Source organism: Austrofundulus limnaeus, unplaced genomic scaffold, assembly GCF_001266775.1.
Source record: "Austrofundulus limnaeus strain Quisiro unplaced genomic scaffold, Austrofundulus_limnaeus-1.0 Scaffold17, whole genome shotgun sequence".
Classification (NCBI taxonomy): Eukaryota; Metazoa; Chordata; class Actinopteri; order Cyprinodontiformes; family Rivulidae; genus Austrofundulus; species Austrofundulus limnaeus.
This window is the reverse complement of record NW_013952419.1, coordinates 691,327-703,337: the sequence shown is the minus strand read 5'-3', so window position 1 is coordinate 703,337 and position 12,011 is coordinate 691,327. Positions and strand designations below refer to the sequence as shown.

The 12,011-nt window shown below is 41.9% G+C and overlaps 1 protein-coding gene across 3 annotated transcripts in view; it reads right to left on the bottom strand.

Moving 5' to 3' along the window:
* The window catches only part of LOC106514060 (pecanex 3), a 29,115-nt gene extending 17,441 nt beyond the window's left edge, over positions 1–11,674 (bottom strand). For all 3 annotated transcript variants that reach the window (XR_001309858.1, XM_014003154.1, XM_014003155.1), the window contains exons 1-16: positions 11,319–11,674; positions 10,057–10,546; positions 9,722–9,930; positions 9,536–9,641; positions 9,097–9,136; positions 8,870–8,965; positions 6,889–8,625; positions 5,590–5,719; positions 5,241–5,410; positions 4,694–4,751; positions 4,482–4,623; positions 4,236–4,393; positions 1,653–1,806; positions 1,452–1,484; positions 979–1,150; positions 724–834 (exon numbers count right to left, since the gene is read on the bottom strand). Coding sequence is in view for 2 of the 3 variants with exons in the window: in XM_014003154.1 (XP_013858608.1) it covers positions 724–834; positions 979–1,150; positions 1,452–1,484; positions 1,653–1,806; positions 4,236–4,393; positions 4,482–4,623; positions 4,694–4,751; positions 5,241–5,410; positions 5,590–5,719; positions 6,889–8,625; positions 8,870–8,965; positions 9,097–9,136; positions 9,536–9,641; positions 9,722–9,930; positions 10,057–10,209 (3,469 nt within the window). In the remaining variant the exon portion in view is untranslated. The remainder of the gene's footprint in view (positions 1–723; positions 835–978; positions 1,151–1,451; positions 1,485–1,652; positions 1,807–4,235; positions 4,394–4,481; positions 4,624–4,693; positions 4,752–5,240; positions 5,411–5,589; positions 5,720–6,888; positions 8,626–8,869; positions 8,966–9,096; positions 9,137–9,535; positions 9,642–9,721; positions 9,931–10,056; positions 10,547–11,318) is intronic.
* Between the last annotated feature and the right edge of the window lie 337 nt (positions 11,675–12,011).

Below are 12,011 nucleotides of genomic sequence, written 5' to 3'. Positions count from 1 at the left end.
TACGGGTTTTTCCATATTAGCATCCTTATCAGGACCGTTCATTGACTTCAGTTCATTTCCAGTCATTCTACAGCCTAACTCTCACCCCTTACCTGACCATTAGATAAGGGGTTTTAGATTAACTCCAGTGTAAACATCCTATATACAGTATACACATACCAAACCACAGCCTCAACCATTCCTGACCCCTTGCCCAACACTCACCCTCCTCTGTCTAATCCTCCCTTCCCTTCCCTGAACTCTCCGAAGCACAGCACATGACAAACACTCAATGTACTATCTGAGTTCTACTCAAACAGTACTTACACTCACAGGAATATGCCAGCCGTACTCCACTACATCTTACAGCACAAATCAGAACATACAAATCAACAGGCTGTCTCCAATGGTCCACCATGCACTTCCTATAAAGATAGGAACCAGTTCTCGAGGACTGGACCTGGTCTTGAGCGAGAGTGCACTTCCRAAGGGATTTACCAACTCTGTGGAGCAATCYTCCGGCAAGTCTGACCCCTATCCCAACCCTAACTCTCCAAAAATGGAGTTCCACCACATTAAGACTGGTCACTGGTCTTGACAAGGTAGGTGTTTATAACAGAAACGGTCCTAAAAAGGTAAAGTAAATACAACTACACACATAAACTGTTGGACGTGTTTGTGTACGGTTTCTAAACAGTTTATCTCATGACCCAAACTGTAAAGTTGTGTAGATTTTTTTCTTACCAGTTCCACCAAAAACGTGCATGTCGATCTGCTCCAGCAGACACATCACAAAAGTATTAACCTGAGGTAGCAACCCAAACAGGAAAATGGCCGGGAAACACAAGGCAAAAACTATGGAGAAAAGAAGAAAACAAATCTCAAAAAAATAAAATAAAAAACAAAAATTTGCTCATCAAACTGATTTTATCATTTCAAGAATGGTGACCTACACACCTGCTGCAAAGTTGATATTAAAAAAAGGTCATAAAAACTAACCAATCAGCATATCTCTGACACACAGCAGAAAGTGTGCAGAGAAGAAGGTGACACCGTAGAGGGAGAATGGCTGCATGCTTCCAGAACGTCCAGACAGGTCAAAGATCCAGATCATCACACAGCACAAGCAGAAATACACCGGACGACTGTACACGATGATCCAGTTATGACCCTGTTCAAATAAACCAGGAAAAAAATACGTTTTTCCTTCAGTTTTTGTTCTAAATACATTTCTAGGATCACATAACAAAAGTGTATCACATGTATTTCAGTGATGGTAAACATATAAATTGTATTTTCCCACAACAAAAAGCTTCCGCAAAGAAAAGTGATGTAGAAACAGTAGATATGAAAGTGTAGTGTTATTGTATTTTAGGTGTAGTTTGACCTCTGCAGGTCAGAGGTTAAATAAATATCTGAGAATTTAGAATCAACACTTAAACACCTGCTATAAAGTAAAAAACTGTACTCACATGCATGGGAGAGGCTGCATCTGGTTGTACGCTCTGCAACACACAGGTGAGGAACTTTAGTTTGTGGATAATAKAAAATCTAAGCCAATAATCTAAAGAAAACTATACTGCACATCTGAAGAATTATTAGTGGATTGATAACATCTATATTTAATAATTATTTAATGCATATAAGATGTTATAGATTCAATAATCAGGTACCTTCAGTAAGGAGTACTGGCAGCTGGCGATGACCAGGCAGAACTGGAAGACCCAGATGTCCCTGAAGAAGCCCTGCAGCAGCAGTAAGAACCCCAGGAAGGCCACCAGACTGGCCAACACCACAGCAAACACGTTCTCACCCACTCTGCGGTTCCTGAAGATAAAATACACAGTAATTAATTATCCTAAAACACACAACGCCACTGACACGACTGAAGAACAACATGGATTTATTCATGACCATTGCAAACTGAATGTTAGTTTAAAAAAACATGCATTCGTTATATTCACACTGTACTGCATACAAACACAGAATAAAATCAACAAATAGTTGATACTAGTTCTGTTAGTTTTTTGTGTATTTTAAGGCAAGAAGTTTATAACCAGGGTTGCACATAAACGTTTGGTCTGGTTCTCAGGGGAGAACCTGGGCTTGTTGCTTGGTGCTCATTTTCCTTAACTCATTTAACACATTTATCTAGAGGGGTGTCAGGGCATTTATTATCACCCTGTTCTGTTTTATGACTCCTATTAGCTGGCAATTTCTCAGGACTTCATGCCAAATCAGAGTTTTTTTATTTTATTTTTTTTTTACTCTGCATAAATTTTGTAAACTACCTAAGTGGCCAACGGGCTGACCCATGGGCATATGTCATCTCAAACTGAACATTTCATGTTTAAATGTCTTAGATTAAACAAGACCCTGAGATGTACAGCTCCTGTAGTTTGGCCTAGTTTATACCAGCTTTCCACACTCTCCAGACCAAGTAGCAAATATCTGTCTTTTGCAAAAGGAAANTATTCACACTGTACTGCATACAAACACAGAATAAAATCAACAGATAGTTGATACTAGTTCTGTTCATTTTTTGTGTATTTTAAAAGGCAAGAAGTTCTGAGATGAATTTCAATATAAAAAAAATTAATATATATAACCAGGGTTGCACATAAATGTTTGGTCTGGTTCTCAGGGGAGAACCTGGGCTTGTTGCTTGGTCCTCATATTTTCCTTAACCCATTTAACACATTTATCTAGAGGGGTGTCAGGGCATTTATTATCACCCTGTTCTGTTTTATGACTCCTTCTATTAGCTGGCAACGTCTCAGGACATCATGCCAAATCAGAGTATTTTTTTTTGTTTTTTTTTTATCTCTGCATAAATTTTGTAAACTACCTAAGTGGCCAACGGGCTGACCCATGGGCATATGTCATCTCAAACTGAACATTTCATGCTTAAATGTCTTAGATTACACATGACACTGAGATGTACAGCTCCTGTAGTTTGGCCTAGTTTATACCAGCTTTCCACACTCTCCAGACCAAGTAGCAAATATCTGTCTTTTGCAAAAGGAAAAAATGTTTTGTTAGACTGGTTTCTTTTTTAAAAGACTATTTTATTCAAAAAGATTATATTTAGATGATTTCAGCTCATGTAAACATTTAAAATTATTTACTCTTCATATTTTATCATTTATTGAATTACATTTATCCCAGAGCAGCTGTGTCACAGTATGAATCTAAATGTAAATATGTTTACCACATCAAGAACCTTGTTGTTTTCATAAAATTTTGAAGAATGAAATTTGTGGATCTTTCTGATAAATTTAAATGACATTTAAAACTCATTCACCTAGAGAACATGGCAAGTTTTTATTTTTTTGGATGGGGGTGACATTAAACAGAGACTCATCTTTGCTTTGATGTGGGGTAAATAAATGTTCTTCTGTTAGAGGTAATATGGTTTAGAAGAACTCGAARAGTGAATCTCACAGAAAGACTCACAGCCTGCGCGCGCTGAGGCGAGTTCCCGTCTCTCAGGAGAGAGTTTAGTCACGCAAAGTTGGACAGATCTGTTCGATAACAACGCTCTGAACATATATTTAATATAAAGTTAGGTTTTAGAGACCAACGTTTCTGGTAGTTCAAGAGGAAAGTGCAGGAGAGATGTCAGGACTGATCGCTGCAGCTGCTGCTGAAAACTGCTCTCACTGAAAGTCCCGCCCTGCTCTGCTCTGATTGGATAAAACAGCTCTGGAGTTCATCTGATTCGTTGAAAGCAGTGTCTGTTTAATCCTCATACATCAGGGCCCCGCTGTCCTCCTCCGACAGAACGACGATCCAGTCACACCAGTGAGGCTGGATTTTTTTTGTTTTGTTTGTTTTTAAGAAATCAGGTCACATTTGCGACCCTGCTAGCTGTTTTCACAATCTCAGGTACAATCTTAGGTACGCAAGGGAGCTTTATGACATTCCATCTGGTGCGCTTTTTCTTTTTTTTGATTGCGCATGCTGTGCACCGCTTATGTGTAACTCTAATGTAACTGAAATGCAGTTTTAAGTTATTCATAACTTTTTTGGCCATTTTTAAAGACAATTCTGCAATAAAAGTAACATTAAGTGAATTAAAGTCTCACCCGTCCCACAGTTTGTCTCACCCGTCCCACAGTTTGTCTCACCTGTCCCACAGTTTGTCTCACCTGTCCCACAGTTTGTCTCACCTGTCCTACAGCTTGTCTCACCTGTCCTACAGCTTGTCTCACCTGTCCTACAGCTTGTCTCACCTGTCCTACAGTTTGTCTCACCTGTCCAGTAAAGCCAGAAGAGCCAGTCGGTCGTATCGAACCCTCAGCCACTTTCCAGGCAGCACCCAGAACCGATAGTACTGTTTGGGTTTGGCTTTCTCCTCGATCATCAGAGTGTTTTCATGGGACTCTTGAAGGGATTCATGGTCCAGATCAAACTGGAAACACAATTAAACAACTGATGAATAATTTCAATACAAAGGACCAGGAAGAATCTGGCTGGTAAAACACAAAAGACCTGCTAACCTCAGGCATTTCCAGGGGTACCCTGCGCACTTGCATGCCCTGTAAAACCACTGGTCTAGGCTGGAGGATGGACAGGACCGGTGCCCCTTCCTGGACCTCAGTGGAGGTGAAGCTGGAGGACTGGGACTGCCTCTCTCTTTCCCTGCAATGAGTTCACTTTAAACTGCAGTCTTAGAAAACCAAAATAAAGTGAGTGAAATGATTTTACTTACTGAACTGGGTCCTCATATCCACCTCCAGAAGGTCCAAATGTGTAGGACCTTTTTACTCCTGTTACACAAAAGAACAGAAATGTAATCCCTTTGACTGGGAATATTAGCCAAGTAACATATGACGTTTATGATTTTTCCATCTGGTTTTAACATTTCAAACTAATCATTTTTTAAAGAATTAAAGCAAGATTAAACAAAAACAGAAAATTACTTTATAACAGGATGGATTTCTTTTTTGCTCCTTCACTGAGATGATGGTTTAAAAGGACCAATATTATTCTCAAACATGCATGAATGAGGCAAAGCAATACTCTGAGTACATTTTTGATGAAGGAATAATGTCATGACATGACATAAATCTCAAAAAATTAGATTTTACATGATGTTGCCCCTTTAAGACATTATTTTTGGTAGTGTTGTGAGACAAATTGTGGTTTGAGAAAAAAACTAAATAAATGAATGTAAAACGCAACAGAATGACCACAAACTGTGGTGGCCTTAACCTTTATCCTCAGAGGGCTGTTGTCTCAAACAACCACCGACTCACCGCTCTCGTCGTAGAAATAGTGCACAGCTCCCTCTGACGTGTCATCAAAGGTGGAGGCCTCGTGGATGCCACTGCGGGGCAGGAGGAGTGAAGACGCAAACTGTAAGGCTGAGGGAAGTGTGCGTGTGCGTGAATGAGAGGAGGTGCGAGATCGCTGAAGGTCTTGGAGGCTACAGGAGAAAAGAAAAGGAAATATTTTGGCACTGTTCGTGATCTAATTCCAGGCTTTTTTRCCCATCTTTTGATCAAACRWGAGTCTTTTTTAACYTCCATTGCATGTTTTCTTAAAACTTGCTGATATTTCTGCAGAGACCTAGAACTCTGGCTCGTGTTTGCCTGCCTGACTAACCTGGGAGGGGATCCCATGGTTGAAGGAGGAGGTGTAGGGTTGCTCCCAGCATTGTGCCTCCTGCGTATTGCCTGGGTGCGTTTAACGTTGCTGACTGACTCGTGTTTGTTCCCGTCCTCTGGACCCAAAGCTGGAGGGGAGAGTTTTGAGTTACATCAACACAGATCTACCTTTCAGCATCGGTTTTTACTAAATCAGACCAAGCTCCATCAGCACACATTTAAACTGTGACCTGGTTTAACCTGTTTACAACTGACCATTTTAAAGGTTTACTGAACACTAATAATCATAACTTACCTGTTAATGTATGTAAAAACTGAATTAAGCTTGAATATTTAAAGWTGATTCACATTTATAAACTAAATGTGGCTAATTGATGTCTTAAAGGTGGAATAATGTTTTGTGCTTTAGAGCATATATTTGAATCTGAAGTCACTCAAAACTTTAAATAATCACACTTTAAAACATCCCTCTTCATGTACTAAGAAGAGGGAGGGGTTTTCTCTTCCCTGTGTTGTTTTACTGACAGCAAATCATCATTTAAAAATATAATTTAAGTAGAAATGGTTTACCTGTGATCTACAGAACATTTWCTCTCTAGTACACAGTTGTTACATTAAAACATAAACACATTAAAAACCATTTAAATGCTTGGTTTTATTCCATGGCACTTAAATCAGACTGGGTTATGACCTCATTTAAGTTTGTTTTTTTTAGCCTGTTCTGTTTTTTTATGATTGTTCTTTCTTTGTATTATATTATCGTCTCATTTATTCCTGCACCTTTTCTGTATACAGCACTTTTTAAATGTGCTTATAAATAAATTTGACTGAACTTCTTTGCCACTAAATGCAAAAAATGACAGCTTTATGCTTTCAATAACAAACAATGATGAAACCGTGTCCATATAAGCCACAAATTCAAGTTTTCACTGGATTTATGATCAACGTTACTGTCTGTTTTGCAATAACAAGCGGAATAAAAACAACTCTAAAAAGTTGTGTGAGGATCCTAAATGTTCAGCTCTGAACTGTAGTTGTAAAATTTTGTCATTTTAACTGGTTATGTAAAAAAAAACAGTTTTGCTTTCTGCGCATCATGTTTCTATAATATATAAAGTTCTGCATTTTCTTCCAAGCTAAATAAATCTTTATGGTAAAACACTATCAGTAAGAAAACTTGACTTCAACCAATCTATTTACTAAATTAATTAGTAACATATTTAGAAACATTCATATKAGGTTAAGTTAGGTAAACAGATTAAAACATATTTAAGCCGCAGATTTGTGACCAACTCACCTCCGCCTACAGCTCCCTCTTCAATCAGCTCTCCTGCCCTCCAACCCATCTGGTTGCCGGTCCAAGACCCCCCAAGAGAGTCCAGCCGATGATGATGGCCCCCAGAGAAGCCTTCGGTGTGTATGGTGCGGGCCTCCAGATCAGACTTGGACATGGTGAGCGTGCGTGGTGCTGGGGTGGAGGTGGAGGGCATTGACAGTAAAGTGGTGGGCGTGGCTGCCGTGCTGCTCTGGGCGCCGCCRGCTCCGTCCATACTTAGTACTCTTGCGTGAGTCTTAGCACTAGCTGTGCTTGAAGAGCGCTGAGCAGCACGGGGATGAGCAGGGCCAGGGGGCTCGGGTAAATCCCCTTCCCTCTGGGTGGGGAGTTGAGCAGCGGTGGAGAGCAGGGTCTTCATGTCCGTGTTGGCGTGGTCAGAAGAGTAGCAGGAGGTAGAGGAACTCGAGTCGTCGTTGTCYTTATCCTCATCTGAGCTGTATCTGCGCTGAGAACCCAGACTAGAACCAGCGCTCATGTCACTTGCGTCGTCCTCATCGCTGGAATCCTCAAACAAACTTTCGCTGTAAGCTTTGGCGCCCAGTCGGCTGCGCACCGGGATATAATCTCTGTGTTGTCTGTGATTGTGGTGACGCCTGTAGGAGCCGCAGTCGAAGCTGCTGCTGCCTGCTCCTGCTCGCCGCCTTGGAGCTTTCCTCCGACCCGGCCTGTGGCCCATGCTCCCGCCGCCGGCCCGCAGCAGCTTCAAGTCTTTAGGACGCACGACCTGCTGGGTTTGGAGAGCAGGCTCCTCGGACAGGAGCAGGGGCGTGGAGGATATGGGCAGGGCGGGCTCAGAACACACTAGTCCCAGGGCCAGCCCTGAAGGCACTGAATTGGCCTGCCGAGGAGGGGGCAGAGGAGGACCTGCAACATTCCTGTCTAAATCACAAARCTCAGAGTGTCCACTACTTGAAGGGGAGGAGTTCTGGAGAGGAGGGGGCTGTGCAATATCAACAGGTACAGACGGCAAATCGTCTCCCTCAACAAGTGTTCGGTCTAGCCCCTGGCTGATGGATAATTCTTTGGAAGGGGAGCGAAGGAGCACGCTGTCTGACAGGTTGTCAGTATCACTGCCACCCAGTCCTGTTGGATCCTCTGTGTGGTTGAGAACATTAGAACCCATCGCTGGTGCCGAGGCAGACGCCTGTCCATCTGCAGGCTGCGGCTGGCTGAGCGACGCGCTCTCCAGCRGAGTCGAATCAGTTTTTTCACTGCGGTAACTGCTTACAGTACTTAGTGTCTCGCGGTCTGTCGTAGCGCCTCCTGCACTGAAACAGCTGTCTGTGGATCCAGCAGCCAGTGCCACTCCGCTGCGGCTGCCTGGCTGCTCAGTCCCTGGTGCGAACGCCCCCGGGTCCAGACCTAAACCCATCAGATTTTCACTTAGCTCCTCGCTTAAGCTGCTCTTTATGAGAGGGCTGAGAGGAGTGTCTCCCAAGCTCTCAGATTCAGCAGAGGGGCCGAGGGGAGAATACGCTCCCATCCCATTTCCCTCAGGACGCCGATGAGAKGACTGTTCCGGCGAATCCTCCATCTGCTCTTTCTCACCTCCATCTTCTTGACTCGAGGGTGAAGGAGGAATGGACAAGCAGTCTCCAGMCTCTTCAAGTCCAGCTGACACTCCTGATACTCCCATGATACCCGGGATCTCTCTTCCCAGAGAAGTGGCAATGCAGGTCTGGATCGAACTGGGAACCCCTGAGAAGTACAAGCGATGAAAAAAATAAAAATAAAAAAATCAGAATGCAAGGCTCTCTGAAAAGTGCTGCAACATTAAAATTTGGTTTTGCAGAACAAAGAGGAGGTTAAAAATAATCCCTTTCATGAATGGATTTGTATGCGTGTACTGGTATGCTTTGAGTTATTTTTATACAGGCAGGATTAGATGCTGCTTGGTGTGGAATAAAGCTCATTGCAGATCAGTGAATAACAGCAGACTTACTCTGGATGTCCTGGGAACTCTTTTGTACAATCTCACGATGGGCTGAAGTCAGGATTACACTGCTGCTTCCTTGCTCCTGAGACAATTCTTTTAAATCTGCAATAAAACAAACAATGACGCTTAAAARGCAAACAGAGTAAAACTGTTTTGTGAAATGCTTTAGATTTTTTTTGTTTCACCTGAGACTTTAATCTTAGAAAAAAAAGGTTAAAAACACGGATGCTTACCCTTAGTCCCTCCCGAGTCCTCCATCTGGGGCAAGAACTCCTGAAACATTAAATCGTTAAGTTTTTGACTTTAATAATAAAAGACGTCTTTATGCAGCCACAATAAACGTACATTGTAAAAAATGAAATTTTGGATTTGCTTAACCATGTTATGTTACCTGGTTCCACTTAACTGAGTTGAGTAAATTCAAAGCAATATACCAGTTTTTAACCAAAGAACATGAATATGTTGCTTTGAATTTACTCAACTCAGTTAAGTGGAAGCAGGTAAAATAACATGGTTAAGTAAATCCAACATTTCATTTTTAGAGTGTACTTTTCTTGCAAATTGGTAGAAAATTAAAAAACCACCAAAAATAACTGCTGTTGAAGGCACTGATTATGTGTCAAAACAAAAAAAAATAGAACACAAGAAASAAAGAAGAGACACAACTCTCACCGACACTTGGTTTAATCCAAACAGGGAGTGCTGGGAACTGCAGCGAACCGGGGGCGTGGAGTTAACCTTCCGAAACACGGTCATCTCCACACCAACGTGACTATCCCTGCAAATAATATAAGAACTCAACACGTCAAAGTGTTGCAATGCTTTTCCACAAAAAGTGATGTAAGAAGAGCATCTTGCCTGTGGTGATTCCCATKGTGAGCTCCTGAACCCTCATCTCCTTCTTCTGTTCTCGGAGCGTCGGCTGTGAGCGAGGCCTGCTTCTTCTCCACAATCTCTCCAAGGTCGAACATGGCGTGGAGCCGGTAGTTCACCACCTTGATGGCGGTAAAAAAGACGGCGACCACAGCAGAGTATGCACCCGCCACCAGCAAGCTGGGAGGAAGAGCCTGACCAGTACAAAAAAAATGAGAAACACATCTTTAACAGTGACTGGTCAGCTTGCATTTCAGCAAGGAAAGCTCTCTGACTTAATGTGCAATCATAAACAATCTGCAGGAAAATAAAGTTCTTACCATGTACAGAAGAAAGGGGAAAGCCAGGAGAAAGATCCAAAGGTACAGGTGGAAGCAGTTGGAAAACGTGCTCTGATGGGGGTCCACATACCAGCCCCCTGTGAGTGAAGCCCACACACCCTGCCGCAATATCTGAAGAGCCTGGGAGCCCATCTCCACAGTTAGGTTGGACAAATGTTGCAATGGTTCCTTAAAGGATGCAGCTCAAAGAAACTGTGCAGCAGTTTGAGCCACGGTGAACCGTGTCTATGATGGCACTTCTTTTGGGGACAGCATGGTGACCAAGACSGTTTCATCAAGGACAACAGTTCTGTGTCGGGGGTATTTACAGATGTCAGTTGAGGCTGAGGGTCCTTGCATATTCTTCTGCCAGCCTTTGCACCCTTTCTCTACAGAGGTTGCTGCACTCTACCCCAACCCCTTCTGGGTAATCAAGATTGAGAGTTTTTGGCACATTGGCATCCAAATTAATGTATGAAGAAACATTCATCTGCAAGACAAATCAAACCTAGTCACATATATAAATGATGTAATAGAAACCAGTCATCCAATCTTTAATTTTAACCAACAATCACAACATCTTAAGTGTTAAAAACCTGTAAACTAACCCTAATATTCCTAGAACATCTTATACTTGTTAGGTTATCTCTTTCTTTTCTTATCCTGTCGTTTTAAAACGACAATTTAAACCACTGTTGTCAGACTTGCTCCGCATAATGAAAGTGAAAAACAGATTTTTAGATTACGAGCATGACAAAAATAATATTTACAAGCAGCTAAAGAAAGGCACACAATAAGACGGACGTATAACCATATCTCAAATTTCAAAATATAATATATGAAATTTTGTGTCTAAACTGTGACAGCTACAAGCCTAGATTAAGTTTTCAGATTGGTATTAGCAGGCTAGCAGATATTTTAGCTTTAGCTTAGCTTACAACTCAGTGCATTTCTGAAACCAAAGCCCGAGCAAACAGCAGTGTTTTCAGTGGTCTTTGTAAATGCAAACAGGATATAAAAAAGACATAAACACGGCTATGAAACGGCTGACAAAACCTCTTTAAAAATTATAGACGCAAATTGGTTAGCGGCTAATGCTTGGCCTTACAGTCTACACTGTTTTACGTTCTTTCCGTACAGAGGTACACAAGGTATTTTTAATACAAGAGACAGCTCTTCAAATATACCCACTGGTCGGCTACAGAGAGCGTGTCGCAAATGCTAATTCTGGTCAAGCTGACAGAGTTGTTAATTGTGCTCACAGTTATTAATTTCCTTCTGATTTTGGATCCCAGCAGCATAGCTCAGGGTTAGCGTTAGTCACACAGCTTGCCTCATATTCTCCTTCCGCATCCAGTCCAAAAAATCTCAGAGGTTTCCTCCTCAGGATGCCAGCGAGGAAAGCGTTATTAAAAGCGTAGCTTCCCCGTCTGTTTGGCGCTGGTTAGCTTCAGACTGTTTTCTGAAAGTCGGACATCTTCTTTGGCATTAAATAGAGACCCGACGTGTAACAGGAGCGACGGTTCCCCTCTGAAGACAGCTGTTCTCTGGCACACAAACCGAGCCTGGTTGAAAAGGGCTAGCTCACCGAGTTGCTAGCAGCACGAGCTAACACACAGCTAGTGACGCAAATGCACGCAAGCACGTAAGACACGCGATGACGTACACTAAAAAAAATGTTGAGTGAATTTAAAAGAAAAAGAAAAAAATAAATCACAAAATTGATTAATTGATTGATTAATTAATTCACTTGATCTACAGAACATTCTCAATAGATAGATAAATGAACAAAGCACTGATTAGTCCCTATAAAATGATTTATCTAGATTAGCTCAGTAGAGAGACATAGAGTGCTGATGAATGAATGTGTAAATGAGGGCACAGATTGTAGTATAAAAGGTTTGCAGTATCCTGATTGGATAGAAAGGCTCTCAGTCCATTAACAATTTATAATC